Raw genomic sequence first — 16603 nt, 5'->3', positions numbered from 1 at the left:
CAGTTCAGAAAATCCAAAGGAGAAACACTTCCACCAACTTGTTGAATGACCCTCGACCTGCTTGTGTAAGATTAAAAGTTAAAGAATAAGGGCCCGAATCAGACATGTCTCGTAGCTGAAGATCTAACCAGATCTAACTTTTGAAGACATAGCAGCACAGCAGTTCATAGTACAGTAACTAATATATTGGAATTAAGAAATTCAACAAGCATTTGTATGGGTATCCATCCATTCTCTGTACTGATGATGTGTCGTTTGCATGTGAGTGGAACATTGCGCACAACCCCGAAAACAATACAAAAGGCGGATGAACTGAACAGACCTAAAAAAGTCAAAGAGAAAAAAAATTAACAAGTACTGATGATGATGGATGTCTGTGACTGTGACTCACAAGTGGATACAACATACATCTCACACTGGACTGTACCCTTTAGAGAGTCAACAAAATATTTAAAAAGTTACCACAGACAAGCGTTTCTGTTTCCGCCAGGTTGTACAGTGTGTGTGAGGAGAGGATCCAGGCATTTGTTGGCTCCAGAAAACACTGCCAGTGCCCACCTAAATGCTACCATCAACCCTGGCACTCAGTACTGTCTTACAGAAATTATGTTTATCCGTCCACCCAAACTACCTCTTTGCAAATCCAGCACACTATATAAATGCAATGCTGCGTTTCATTCACTCAAAGGAACGCTGTCTCTGCAATAATCCTGGCAAGAATTACTGTTTGCTGTCAACATAATTATGAAAACAGTTAAATAATATACAAACATTTCTAGGAGACTGGGTAGACACTGGAGATGGCCTGAGGTCAAGGATCCATGTTGGCTGATAGACCTGTCTCATGTTTTAAGTATTTACTTAACCAAGGCTGCACCACTGGATGTCACTGTTCTATATCTAAATTTGTATTATAAAGCAGTGCAAACCTTTAAGGAAGAACTAAGTATAGAGTTGCACAGTTAATCAAAAAATTAATTCCAGATGTAAGAAAACATCCTTGTTTGGTACAGACATTGCGATATGATTTTTTTTTTACCATATTGTGCATCCCTTACTAAGTAAAATGAAAAGTGACACTTCTTTAGAAAAACTGACGTTCAGCTATCACGTCACTTTTTGTGCAATAAGAATCAATGCTGGTGAAATGATGATGTCTACAAGATCTACATGCAGCCTGTTACTGCCTGATGCCAGAGCCAAGGGTCAACAGAGGCTGCAAAAAATCTGAATCATGACACAATCAAAACGTTAAAAAGTTTTGCTCTAGGAGATCTTATCTTCGCTACAAACTATTTTTTTGATCCTGAGTTGGTTTCAAGCAGTTCTATGAAGTTACCACGGAAAATGATCAGACCATGAAAAGGCATACTGATCAAACTTGACCAGCACTCACTGTTCCTGAGGCAGAGCCAGAGGAAGACCAGCTGCTGATTCCGTAAACACCAACATCCACACAAGAAAGTAGAAACAAAACCACAGGAGCATCCTGAACTAGAACCAACGACCACATACATAGAAATGTATTATACTGAATTGAAAATTTCAGCTAGTGTGAAATCTTTTAGGGCAAACAGGTATGTCCCCTTGTTTAACTGTTATAGCGGCCATTATAGCACCCCCTGGGCTTCATAGAGTAACTTAGAGGATGCTGATATTTAGAGGTGACATGCTTTATTTTCCCAGGTTTTGTAAAAAAAAAAAAAATCTAATGTACTGCTTCCATAAAGGAAAAACAAAACAACAGCAGCTATACAATGTGACTGCTAAAGGACACAACTAAAGCACTGGTATGGGTGGTGATTTTCACGGGACATGCAGAGGACATGAGATACAAATTTAGAAGTAATTTAATTGAATTTACATTTCATTGTGTCTTTCCTTCATTGATGAATTCAGGTGAATGTTGAGTGCTGATAAATGAAAGTCTGCAGGATACAGACATAAAGTAATGGCTGTGTGTGGGAGATGTAGTGACTGTATTACCTCTGATGTGTGTGTGTGTGTGTGTGTTGCTGGAGTGAGGTTGGTTGGGCCTGTGGCTGTTGCCATGACAACCAGAGATAGCTGTGCTGGTGAGCAATGGTGAGTGCTGCTCCATGAATGTTACAGTTTTTTTTTAATTTCTATTTTAAAATCCTTTCACTGTCAAATGAGGTTGATGTCCAGGTCACGCGTGTGATTGTGGTAACATTGGTGGTGACTGCGAGCGCGTGCGCGTTTGTGTAATTCCTTTGTCTGTCCGTTCTCCCCGCCTGCTTCTCCTCTCTTGGTCCATCCTCCCCTCGTGTGACATCACAGTTTGTGACATCACCAGAGCCCAGAGCTGATCAGCATTCAGAGCAGCAGAGCAGCCTCCCTCCACACACACACACACACACACACACACACACACACACACACTGGAGGCAACTGAGCATGCTCACAACACAACTCCCTGCCTGCATGACGATGCTATCACTAACACACACATAGACAATAAAACACAAACAGTCCAATGTGGGGTTTGATGGATGAGTGCTGAAAAAAATGCATCACAGCACATAATATATATAATATATGCAGCTCATATGACACCTGACTGATGACTGTAGGAGTAGTGAGCTCCTCGTGTTCAGAAAGTTGGTGCTGCTATGGGCTGATAAACACTTGACAAATGAGCAGAGGGACAGAGGGTTGATGGCAAACCAGCAGGTCACACACAGAAGAGGTCATATTTATTAAATATTATAATAAGGCTGTATGATTTAGTAAAAAAAAAATCATTTTGCTATTATGTTGACAAATATTGTGATTTCAGAGTGATTCGTGATTATCGGAAATTATCATTTCTGCATTACAATATTCATTTTTTACGGAAAATAAATCATGATGATGTGGCATTTGTTAGAGTCTGTACCAAATAAACATGTTTTCTTACATCTGGACAACAAGATTTGTGGGTCAAGGCATCTCTTCAGTACTACAGTACTTAATTATAATGCTGTTTTGTCACACATTTTTCCTATATACAGTATTTTGATAATATTTTTGATTAATTGTGCAACCCTATATTATACAGTATACTATTATGTATTGAATCTGTTTGCTTCTGGTAATTTTTACAAAATTTTGCCGCATATCACACCACCACATATCTTTTTTTTCACCTTTATTCAACCAGGCAAGTTATTAAGAACAAATACTTTCTTATACTGGTGGCCTGGCAAAAGGTAAAGCCTCTTGAGCAAAGGGGGTAGGGTTTCTGACCCTATTCCAGGATATGGTGTTCACATGGAACATTAAAACCTGGTTAATCATATCCCTGTATATATGATCATAACAGCATCCAGGTTTCTGGTGTGTCTCATCATTTTAATCACTCAGTTCTGTATGTTCAATAAACAGGATCAGGTGTTTACATGCAACAGTTTCCTGGTTCCTATCAGAGTCCTCCCAGTAGGTCAGGGTGATACGACTTATAAAAAAAAATATCTCAATACTTTTGGGCTCTTCTGCAAGATCTGATGTATATATCTCGATCACATCGCTGTCAATTAAACTGCACAACACATAGGGCTTGGCGATATTGACAAAATCACATATCACAATATTTTGACCAAATACCTCAATGTTGATAGTGCAACAATATTGCAGAGATGACTACTGGTGTTTTCACAAAATATTAACACAATAACATTTTTGATAAATAATCATCAGTAATGTGGATATAATGACTAAGTGGGTAAAGGCAAATAACAGCACAACAAAAACAGAGTGGTAAATTCAGAAAGGTACATCACTTTACTGTAATGCAGCCTTTAAAACCAGAAAGACAATACTTATGCCATATCACAATACAACAATATGACATATACATGCACAAAAACCCAGTCATACCCAGGATACCTGAGTGCATGCATACGCATTCACTACTGAGCAATAATTTCACTGCTGCCTACAGTATATGGTGTATCATAAGAATTGCAGAATTTACCCTCACAAAAAATATATTTCTTGGTAGTTTTATATTTATTCATTTATGTCTGGAAAAGCAGCTATACAATAGGTGAGGACTGATGTTTTAGCAATACACTACTTGATATACAGTTGGGTGACAACAGAAAAAACACTGATGGAGAGGAGAAATGTAATAAGCAACAATAACATACGTAAAGCAGTTATTACATCTCAACCCAATTAAAGAACTATGGAGTTTTGGACTGATGTGTGAGACAACTCTCTCTCAAAACCCAAAACAGGTGACATTTTTGAAAGAAATTTGTTCCATCCACCCAGTGAGGTCCAAGAGACTTTACTGGAGCTGTTCAAGTTGTTTTTTCCTTTAATTTGTCACCCATATGTATATATACTAGAAATATCACACTCAAACCAAACTTTAACACACATTCTGTTCACAGCAGCCACAAAAACACACTACAGTGAATTCTGGGTTGCAGCTCTTGAACATGTTTCAATAAATAACGCATTGCATTGATACAATTTAAAGAAAAACCCCAAGAGTTTTACCGACACTTCCAGCAGATGCTACTGATGTGGGCCAGCATGATTGAACTACTGTGAGATAAAAGTTGGTGCAAACTTTTGTGTCATTCTTACCTTGTTGGAGGCCATCTCGCTGACAGAGTGTCTCGTCTGCAGCGTCTCTAGCTGGTCCAGACACCAGTCCAGCTCCTCCAGGGTCTCGGTGGCCAGTTTCTGGTAGGCCTCCTCTGCGGGGGCAAGACAGGAGGGCAAGGGGTCAGTTAGGGCCCGCTTCAGAGGGCTAGTGGACGGTCCAGGCCCGGGGTCTCCCACCCCACATACAGCTAAGCTGGGATACCCCGAGTAGACACATGGGTGACTCTTCATACTGGACAGGTGAGCCAGCTGTGCGGGCCTGGGAGGGGGGCCTTGCTGTCCTGTCTCCAAACCCCACAGGTGAGCAGTCACAGGGCAACTACAGTTCAAATCCTGGACTCTTCCTTTAAAACAGTAAATCAGATATAATCCCAGGGAGGACAGGTGCAGGAGACGGAGTCACTTCTGGGTGTCCAAATGGATGTTAACAGTAAGAAAATCACAACAGGGAACCCACAGACTCACTCACACACAGCACACATATCACAGTCAGCCATCTAGGTGTATATGCTGTCATTCATAAGAGAGATGTAATTCCAGTCATGTAGCAGGATGAAGAGCAGTCTGCTTAGCAGGCCCATGTCTGCCGTAGGAGGGATGGAGGGAAGACAGGGACGGTGGAGGAGAGGATCCAGTGAGAGTGAGCTCAGAACCGGTCAAGATCCATGTCAATAATACTGTCCAGCACGGAGCAAACCCCAGATCCTGACATGCTCAACAAATACAAAGACATCTCATACACACATGGACGCAAACAGACACACATGCATACACACACACACTCACACCGGACGAAATGCTAACCATAACACATCATGATTTTGTCTCCTCAGCCTCTCTGCCAATAAAAACATCCATGGTATCCGGGAAGCAAAGGGTATAATCCGGTGCTGGGTGTGTGTGTGCTGCTGGATGGTGTTTCCTATGGACGCTGCTGGCTCTGTGTGTGTGTGTGTGTGTGTGTGTGTATAGGGGGTGGGCTGCTGTTGCTTCGGCGTCCCTGGTAGCCAAACGTGCTGCTCTCCCCAAGCTGTACCTAAAGCCTGAGAGGACTGCACTGTGGATGGGGAAGGGGGAGGAACAAAACACGGACCGGAGTAATGAGAGGAGGAGTGGAGCCAGAGCTGGGAGCTCCCTATACTGTGTGTGCACGTTTGCTAATATGTGTTCAGCATACAAATACACCAAGACAGAGACATAAACAAATAGATGGCTGACAGTATGATAAAGGTGGAGGACGGTGGACAGCTGGCATACATCACAGCATCCTTCAGTGTCTTTTAATTTGAAATTGAAGACATGGCCCCTTTCAAAGGCAGCCTATGTTAACAGAAAATGTCACCTTGTCAGAACCCAATTAATATTGATGCCTTGACTAATTTGGGAAAGCACAGGCTTTTAATGCTATGCGATCTGTGATTTGGCAGGGGTGGGTCACTTTAGCTGTAATTCAATTACAAAGACGGAGGAAACAGTGGCAGATTAAAATACACGAGGGCCAAATTCAATCACATGATGCTGTATCAGTTTCACATTGCAGTTAGCATTTCATACTGTATTAAGGCCTTTGGGAAAAATACTGTGCGGTCTTTAGTTAGTCTAGAGCTGCAACAATTAGCTGATTAATCAGTTAGCTGTAAACTATGTTGATTGTTTTCAGCTTCTCAAATGTGGATATTTTCTGGTTTCTTTAATTCTTTATCACAGTATGCTGAATATTAGGGCTGCAACAAACAACTGTTTTTATTATTGATTAATCTGCAGCTTATTTTCACAAATAATCGATTGATCGTTTAGTTTATAACAAACTGGAAAATTGTGAAAAATTATCACAATTTCCCACAGCCCAGTGAAATCCTCTCACAGCTTCTTTTGTCCAACCAACACCCAAAGATTTTCCATTTATTGTCATAAATGACAAAGAAAAGCGGCAAATCCACGCATGTAAGAAGCTGGAACCAGCAAATATTTGATATTTTTGCTTGAAAAATGACTGAAAAGACTAAACCATCATCAAAATAGTTGGCGACTAATGTTCTTCTGATGGATTAATCAAATAAATAGACTAATTGTTACAGTACAACTGAATATCTTCCAGTTGTTATTTGAGGATGTCATCTTGGGCTAATTGAATATTTTCAGCATTGTCTTACATTTTATGGACCCAACAACTATGTTCTTTGTTGCAGCCCTAATTTAGTCTTAAATGATTTATTTAAATGTTGCTTTTTTACTTTCCTTTCATTCTTGGACCATTTATTTTAATGTAAATGATGCAAAACTTACAGCTCTGGGTTGCATTTGTAGTGTTTTCGTTTCTGAGTCTTTCAAAAGGGCTATGACAATATGGTTTGATAAACAGGGCTGGGCAATATGTCAATATTATATTGATATCATAAAATGAGACTAGATAGACTAGATTAGATATCGTCTCAGATTTTGGATTCTGAAAGCACTTGGCTTTAAAATGACTTGAGTTCTCTCAACCTTTTTTTTTTTTTTTACAGTGCACCCACTTAGTCATTATAGCCACATTACTGATGATTATATGTCTAAATGATCTAATTGTGATTATTCTGATTGATTATTTCAGTTGAGATATGATTTACTCTGTTGAAGGAAATTATCATTTTTCCACCACTTTTCTTATTTTCAATAAAAAAATAACATTAAAATTATTCTAGTGTGATTTTTGTGGGAATCTGTACCAAACAAAGATTTTTTCCTCAGTCTGTATTTTGACACACTTTTTTGCCTTCAAAAAATATTGAATCTGCTGCTTTTGAAAATTGCAGTTGGATATATTGTGATCTCGATAAAATTTCTATTAATTGTTCAGCCCTAATTATTTATCAAAAATCTCATTGTATTAATATTTTGTGAAAATACCAACAGTCATCCCTACAACACTGTCAAATTTATGTAGAATCTTATTTTGCAGAAAATGTGTTTATCATGTATTGTGGAATAACCTAAAACTAGAGAGATTATTTATAATCTTAATGATGAAATAATATTATATTTTACAGTGTATTTGGAAACATGTAGCCATGTTTGTTTCCATGCAGGACCACTGGCCATCTCTGAACCTCTTGTGTCACCTCCTATTCTCAACAATTTCCCCCCTCTCCTGCTTCATTGTCTTTGACAAACCTCTCCCTCCCTTCTTCCATTAGTCCCCCTTCCTCTCCCACACTCCTCCGTTTCCTCCACTGATCTCTCAACATCCTTCCTCCTCCCTCTTTTGTCTCTTTTCTGTCTCTCTCTCGTCTTTTTTCTTTTTTTTTTCCTCCCGGCCTCCCCTTTCTTTCTCCCTCTGTCTCTCTCCCTGGTGTGGTGTCAGTGGCTGGGGTGCTACTCTTTCTGACAGCAACTGCACTGACGTCAATGACATTCTTCTCATGCTTAGTGCGACATCAGACACCGGCGCTCGGAGAGGCCACTCTGCTGCACAGACGCAGGGCTGCAGCCAAACTATGTACCGGAACAGCTCGACACTGAAGTCGGACTGTGAGAGGGAGAAGATGAGAGAGGAGGAGGAGGAGGAGAAAAAAGTGCAGAGACAAGGAAAGAGGAGAAGTTAAACTACTAAGGAATCATGCTGATTTTGATATTGATTGTTAGATAATTCATATCTATTGTAATTCTATCATGCAGATGTTCAGTAGCTTAAGTTACATTTTAAGATAATATCATGCGCCAATCACTTATCATTTTTTTTTTAAAGTAAACCTGTAACATATCATCTATCTATGTACTGTACTACAAGTGTAATTTTCAAATGTAATGTTTGTTTTTCCTATTTAATGACGTTTAATTTCCTCATCCTCTTGTTTTGTTTTATACAAAGATGTTTGTCCCTCCAAATGGAGCATCAAAATAAACCACTGATGTCCTTAAAGTGACAGTGTGGATTACTGGAAGCGGGGCTGTATGAGGTACTTATTTAATATATTACCTATAGTAAATGGCGGTGGGACAAGCAGCGGGAATCCTGGTGTAGTAAAGCAATGTACTGCTGTGGACGGGGTCAGCAGCAAAATATATTTTAGCCTCATAAAAAAATTCAATATCAGGTTAAGTGTGTACCATATTTAAAATACTTTCACCCTTTTACTTTGATGGGAAGCCACCATTATATAAGCCAAATATCACCCTCTCCAAACCAACAAAACTCTGTAGGTGAAATCATCATTTACCTCACAGAACATAGGAGTCGCTGGTCTACCGCAGCCTCAGTTGGTCAGTTTGTTTGTGTTATTGGGTGACTTTGGTTTGTTAAAAGGTTAGTTCTGATTCACTGATTCTTCCACAACCCCACTTCAAAAAATCTTAACCTCAAAGCACTGTGGTCATTTGACTGAGATAGAGATAAAACAAGAAAGGACAATACTGTCTTTAGTACCTTCACTCTGGCCCATATGGACAGAGAAAGATTTCATGTTAATACTTTTTAGGAGGCCTGGGGCACTTATGCCTCAACCTCAAGCTGTTGTTTCCATATGAAGTACAAGATACCAAGAAGAGAGGGAAAGGTAGAATAATTTAGAGAATTAACTTTATATCCAGAATACAAACCATAAGTTTGGAAAAAAAAAATGCACGTAACAATTTGGACTGAGTATATGGCAGGTTAAATGTAAAAAAAAAAATATTGTCCACCTACATTAAGTGAAAATTTGGAGCATGTTTTGTCACCCTGTTTGCTCTCCTAGTCTCATGCTGAATGATTATACCTTTACTTTAACCAACATCTATTCTCATCTACAAAAGGTGAAAGGTCGCAGAACTACAGATAATTCTTTTAAATCTTTGATTTTTTTTTTTCATCTGAACAGTCAGTCAGTGACAGGTGGCAGAAAAATACACTGACAAGCACAAAGAGCAAAGGATCTTAAATGTAACTCTTCATTAATTCACTGGTATTCTATCAGTGAGTTACTATTAATTACACTTTCTTTATTCCTTCATTTATCCTCTATCTGCACGTTGACTTAGTCACCGCCTCAGCAAGCCTTTGCATTACAAGTAGTCAATACTCTCAAACAATCAGGCTCATGCCTCACAGCTGTCACCAGTTTATGGCAGGGCCCATAATGGCTGTGCACCAGTATGATTGTGTTCTAAAAATAGCACAATGTCACCAGTTCCTCATATATAAGCAGGTTATGGATCAGGAATGTGATTCTTGGGAGCAATGTCTAGATATGTATCACTCAAATGTGGCATATAATTCTTAAATAAATACATTTTTAAAAACAATTTAAAAGTTTTAACCCATCTTTACAATACGCAAGATTATGTCTGTGTTTTTGTGTGATTCTGTGGCTGCCTGAGCACGTGCCTTAGGGATAATCTTACTAAACAAAACAGAGTGGAATCATTTATTAATGGTGGAAGTTATATGGTCTGTCCTGCTAACACCAGTTAGGTTACAGCCATTGATACTGCTAAAAAGCAAAGTGACTGTCAAGGACAAGTCTATTCTAGCCATCTAACGCTGTCTGTGTCATGTCCTCCTCACAACAAAAAACTCTCAAACTAGGGCAGAGAGGCTGTGCAACAGACTGTCTGTCTAGTGGTTACAGCACATCAGACTGTCCACGTCAGGTAGGGCTATATATAGAGCCTGGCTGCCAATCCATTATTGAAGTATTGATAAGTCTATCTATGGTCAAAGCACTGAACTGGCGCCTGTATTGTATAAACCAAAACTAAACACACATGCATGGTGATAAAGACAACTGGTTCTTTAAGCTTTAGATTAAGAAAAATGGGATGACCACCAAACAAAATTGATTAACGACATGAAGATGTGGAGACTCACTAGCATAAATATTAACATCCACTACAAAACTGCTTTGTGGAATACAGGGATGATTTGCAAACTGTCTGTAATGGTCCATACACATAAATAGATGCAAGACATCATTGTACAAAGTGTTAATATCATACATGTTTTGTTACTATTAGTTTGCCATCACTTTTATCATTTTCTGTATATTAATTCTCAATAACTTCAAATTTTAACATTATTTAGGTGGAGGCTTCATGTAAACCTGTTGGGTTTTCTGCATCTCCCTGCACTAGAAATTATTCGTTATCTTTGCCATTGTTGGGTATTGTTTTTAATTGTGCAAAATCAATTAAACTAAAAAATAGAATAACATCAAACACTCAGCAGTTGCCTGAAAATGAACCACCTTTCTTGACAATTTTTTGTACCTGTTATGGGGTTTTTCACAGCATCTTGACTATACAAACATATGTCCACAAAAGGCAACACCTATACAAACTTTAAAGACAATAGTTAAACAGCAGCTACTGACTCAAGTATTTGGTCTTGGTTTACCAGTTATACTGTATTTTCTTCTCCTGTCCGTCCTTTTTTTCTCCAGTGAATTAATTCTCTGTTAAATATGTCGTCCATATTTGTATTCTGACTGTGTTGGATATTATGTTCTCGTTCTTTGGCTCTCTGTATAGACAGCATGTCCACATTTGCCAGCAAGCTCATCACCACCATGCTGACAACTTACAACAGAAAAAAAAAACATCACTAGGGATGCCCAGATCGATCGGCCACTGATTTTTATTGGGCAATATTCAATAACAAAATATGAAGTCGGGAGTTTGAGATCGATGCTGAAGATTTGACAGGAAAGGGGGTAGAGAGAGAGGCAGACGCACAGCAAATGGGCCACAGGCGGGAGTCGAACCAGCAGCCGCTGCAGAGGACTGACAGCCTCCCACTCTCTACCAAATCTATTAAGCCTCCAGTTTTAAGGAAAAGAGTGCAGACTGCTACTCCTGCCAACACTTCTACTGTGGCAACCCTTTACTTCAAGTCCCTCTATTTAGCACTAACAAGCAGTATAAACATTTAATAAATACTTTATAACACACTATAATGTGGCTGTAAGCAGATATAAGAATATTTTTAAGTGGTTATTAATGTACAATATTTTGTTATTTTACATTATTACAGTCATTTATTAGTTGTTTATAGACCAGCCTCCACTTAAGTGTGAACACAGGAGGAGCTGCAGTCTTTGACAAATACATTATTTAACGCTTATTACATGGCTTTGTTAAATACTAAATTCTGACAATTATGACATTCTAAGATCTGTTATTTCTGAACAACAGACAGTTGCTCTGAATAATAGACTGTTACTGTGGGCGCAATTACAATCATAGAGGAGGCGCAAAATAATTTTTAAATTAAAATTTAGATTTTTTTAAAGTAAGTGGTCATGTAATAAGCAGCACCACCCGGTCAGAGTGTATTTCACAGTGATGACCCACTTATTGTACATTATCCCTTTCTTATATCTGCCTGCAATTACATTATAGTGTGTTATAAACACATAACAAAATGTTTATATATTATATACCATTATAAATGGTAGGGAGACTTGAAGTAATGTGTTCCCTCTAATGCAAAATCTGACTCCCAATTCCCAGACCACATATCTAATTACACATGGACAAACACAGACACACACACACACACACACGCACACACTCACACATCAACGACATGCACCATTCTGCAGCTCTTGCCGTCAACATACCTGTAAAGGTGGTCTTGGTGATGGGCGGTGGGTTACACATAGGTGATCTCCTGTCATAGGGGGAAACAAACACACACTGAGACATTTCCTTCCCAAAACTATACAATCAAAGTTTTAACTTAAAGTATTTTATCTAAAACTCTCTACAAGACTCTGAGCAGTAAGAAAGCACAGTTTCCCTTCACTCATTTCTGCACATGTAGCAGAAGGTACCTTTATAAGCTATTGCTACTGTTATTGTAGTACTCAATGAGACCAGCAGAGGGCGAGAATGCACTGGACACAGTATGGACAGGTGCAGCATGTGAATGACTTCAAATCGCTGCCACTTGTTTAGAGGAAGATCTTAGTCATAAATATTGTAATATGCTGGCATGTTGATCATTGTTGTCAGTAATACAGTCACTCCTCCCACTGAGACAGATTTCACGTCTGTTTGAAAAAAACAAAAAACAGTACAGCTTGGCAACTTTGGCAACTTACTTATTGGACGCTCTATCTTGCTGTAGATTAGTTAATGCACCAAAGTTGTTTCGTACGGTTCTCAAGCTGGCAAGAACCTGATGGGAAACATGACAGATTAGGACCGAATCACGCAGAAATAATTAATTCAAGACAATGTAAAACACGAAGGCAACACGTGAAGCGCTCACCTGTGCAAATGGCGTTACAATCATATCGTCACCATGACTGAAAGACACAAAGACAGACAGCAGCTTTAATGTTAGATCTACAGTATATTGACATTCGACAACAGAGGCTCGTGTTCTGAAAAGGTCAAGGAGGGAGGGGTGGAGGGGGAGTGAAGAGCGCGGGTCATCGCATTGGATTAGTTTCAGCGTCCCTGATGCACTCCATCACAGTGACATGTTTACTCATCACATCAGCCACCAGCTGAGGCCCGACTTCACCATGTGTAACAGTTTCCAACAGTTTACGGTTTCAGTCAGAGAATAGCAGGAATTTATTGGTGGACGTGTCTCCGTACATGTGATGTGAATAAAGACATTGTCACTGCAAGGACACTGTGAGACCTGTGAGCTGTCTTTGAACTTGCTGTAAAGACATGACCCTCACAGTCACCCTTTCTCCATGTACTGTACTTTCCTTGCCTTTCCATTCTTTCTTTTATATATATATATCCCTTAGGCAATCCTTATTTCATAGTTTTATTGACTTTAATTTATCTTGGGAAAAGTCAGCTAAGCACGTTTCTGACTTTATTTCACTGATTGAACACATAGCTCCTGGAGTACGTAGGCTTGCTCAAGGGCACCTCAGTCTACATTGTTAAAGGTGCAGTAAGCGATTCTGGAGAAAAAATATCTGAGGTAAAATATCTGAGGTACTGAGTACTGCTGAGGTACATGGTCATTTTTCAACAGTTTGTACATCGCACTGTTAGCTACTGTCTTCCTGAATAATTTTCATAGATGTGCAGTCTGATCACTGAATAGTCCTGGTTAGTGGGGAGGCCCTGAGACACACATGAATTAAGCATTGTTACGCCATTTTAGAGTATGGATTTTTGGAAAGACATAATTAATTAGCAAAAAGTAAAAAACTGAACCTAGCTGTGCACTGTCTGCATAGCAGCTACTTCAGTATTTCCATGGGTAACATTTATCCGTGGTGAGTGGTGTTTCACACAACTGCATGTAATTTCGCATAACTTGATGCATGAAATATGGCGGTTATATCACACATGACACCATGTAGCTTATCTTCTTAAAGATCATTACTAATCAAGATTCATTATAGCATAGCGTGAAGAATGAATCAAATCAAGACCTTAAAATGAAACGAATAAAACTTGGATTGTGGATTTTGAGATATGTGACACCCCTAATTATGGGATAAATTTTCTGAAGCCTGAAAACTGAGCGGAAGAGCAGAAGTCTAGTTTTCTCAGACCACTTGATTTATATTATGCTTAAAGGTTATTATGGAGCTTTCGTGCGATGACACCAAAACTTTAAGGGAGTGGAGAGCATTATTCATTCAATATTAGCTAAAGGAATTTTCACCAGTAAGATTTTGAGTCAGCTGACCTCCGAGCTACGTGGTGATTGTGATCACTGTCAACATTTTTTCAGGTGACAAGAGTGTGCCTCAGCTCTACAAGACCTTAACCACATCACGCACACACAACCACAGGCAGATGAGGTGACGTGTCTGGCGTGAAAGTCAGGAGAGACGCAGGATTGTCATGTGCTCCTATCGCAGCAGAAATAGAAAGTAAAGATGATGGGCTGTATACTCTGTGACTGTAATGGAAAGAATCTCTACAGACAGATAAGAGAGAGAACAGAAATGAGTCTTCTTGAGGCACAAACAGGTTGTCCTAGCTCTGTTTTGGTGTTTTCTTGTGGACTATGTTCTTCTGAGAATGTCTATGTGATTAGTACTTGTGCCTTATGCCTGTGAAGCAGTATTGTTAAATTTATAGAGTGAGCGGTTAAGACAAGTTGCCTCCTGCGCTCAAGTTTCCATGTACATGCAAATCAGCAGGAAAAAAAGAGATTTGAAAGAATATGAGTCATAAAAGATGAATGAATACTTGTAATAATGGTTTTTAACATGGTAACTGGATAGTGGGTGGAGGTCAAGGGAGGGTCATTGGTTTAATACTCCAGAGCAAAAAGCAGCAGTAAGGAGGAAGTCTAAGGTTACTGCAGGACATTATTTTTCATCCTTTTCTGTATTTGTCTTTCCTTCAGGCTGGATCGAAATGCTTTGTTATCAGTCAATATTTTTATTCCCACTAAGTGTACAGCACATGTAACTGGATAGCCACCATTGTGTGGGAAATGAGGAATGCACTATCAACATATACACTGAACCAGAAGGTACCAGCTGAATTTGTGAGGAGTGTGTTTGACTACAGTTATAAGGCAATGGGGAGTTAGTATTATAAAAGACAAATGATCACACTAACGCAGAATGTAAACAGATTAGTCCATCCCATTGTCCTGGTAAAATATCAGTATCACATAACCTGTGCTTGTGGACACTTTGTGACTGACCATCTTGTTTATGCTACTGGATATGTCTAAGAATAGATGTGACACCACACAATCAGCTGTTGGTCACGCACACGTCCCACCAGGCCCAAAGCTAGCGACATAGCAGCTTTAAGGCCTAGTTTAATAAACATCCAGCTGTGACACAGTTTCAGAGAGGCCGTAAAAAAAAAAAAAAGTAGAATTAAAGTTAAGCTCAACAGGGAGCATTTGTGTACGTTTCATAAAGACACCATGCACTCACATGTCACTGGCAATGGAGGAGTTTCGGGACATAGACTTGGGCGAGAGGTCGTAGTCACTGTCAGAGCGGTAGAGGAACGACTCTCTCCGTTGGCTGTGGACAAAGTTGGCCTGCAGGATGAGGCCTGAGCCCGGGCTGGCCATCGGGTCCAGGGGGCTGCGACCTGATGACGTGCCATTGTCCACATCGAAACTGCGTTTGGAGAGAAAGAGAGAGGGAGAAAGACACACAGATCAGAATCTGATAATGTACACCTGATATTAATTGGCATTGTTAATTTAAAAAAAAAGATATTGACAGGTCAAGCAACATTTGTGGTCATGTTGATCTTCCCAATGACACTTCAGCAAACTACACAGTGATATAAAGATAAACATCTGAGATTCATTCATGCCTGCTGTTTTTACAGTCAAAAGATGATGGGTGGGAGTGAGGATGCAGTGATCAGGTTTCCTAAGAATCAGTTTCAATTCAATTTGCCAGTATTTAATAATAGTCGACCAATATGGGCTTTTCAGTGCCGATATTTAAAGAGCACAGCAGCTCACAGCTGACAGGAAATACAATGTTTATTCACCGTTAAGACCCTCAACTAAAATAAAGACCATCATCATTGAGAACACACTTTCAGGCGGGTGCAGACTCGGATGTGCTGGGCTGATGCACCGACTCAAACCGAGTCAAGCAGCACGTTTATGAAAAAGGAGCAAAAGAGTTGCAGAAGTTACCAACAGGAGCAACAAGCCTCAGCTGAAAAGAATAGAATTTGCGTCCATCTGGGTGTATTGTTTGCGTCACTGCCGCTCGGAGCTGCAGCTGATAAATACCTGTAACTACTGCAGAGTCATTTGACTCATGACTGAATGGCAATTGTACCTTTTCCCATTGAACAACAAACCCAGGGTTAGTGTTTTGGCTAGTGTAAAATAAGTCAGTAACATGTTGTTTTAGCTGGATTTTTCTCTTTAATTAAATAGTAATTACATTGGGTTACACTGTAGGTTGCAGAACATAAAATATGGTTGGTGAAGTATCCTGAGCACAGCAAAACAGTGAGGAACAAGTAAGGTAATACCAGCAGAGGGCGCGGTCTCTGCAGATACAGCCACTACCACACACTTATAGTGATGACTGAAAGA

At 39.6% G+C, this 16603-nt stretch overlaps 1 protein-coding gene across 4 annotated transcripts in view; it reads right to left on the bottom strand.

Annotated features, from left to right (window-relative positions):
• Positions 1-16603, bottom strand: part of pde4d (phosphodiesterase 4D, cAMP-specific) — a 249146-nt gene that overhangs the window by 18515 nt on the left and 214028 nt on the right. For all 4 annotated transcript variants that reach the window (XM_084728718.1, XM_084728719.1, XM_084728720.1 and 1 more), the window contains 5 exons: positions 15465-15656; positions 12851-12887; positions 12681-12757; positions 12198-12247; positions 4600-4712 (listed from right to left, as the gene is read on the bottom strand). In XM_084728718.1, the coding sequence (XP_084584844.1) occupies positions 4600-4712; positions 12198-12247; positions 12681-12757; positions 12851-12887; positions 15465-15656 (469 nt within the window). The remainder of the gene's footprint in view (positions 1-4599; positions 4713-12197; positions 12248-12680; positions 12758-12850; positions 12888-15464; positions 15657-16603) is intronic.

The sequence above is a fragment of the Lutjanus erythropterus genome, chromosome 10, assembly GCF_056507025.1.
Source record: "Lutjanus erythropterus isolate fLutEry1 chromosome 10, fLutEry1.hap2, whole genome shotgun sequence".
Classification (NCBI taxonomy): domain Eukaryota; kingdom Metazoa; phylum Chordata; class Actinopteri; order Lutjaniformes; family Lutjanidae; genus Lutjanus; species Lutjanus erythropterus.
Note: the sequence above shows the minus strand (reverse complement) of the source record. Positions and strands in the feature narration are given on the sequence as shown.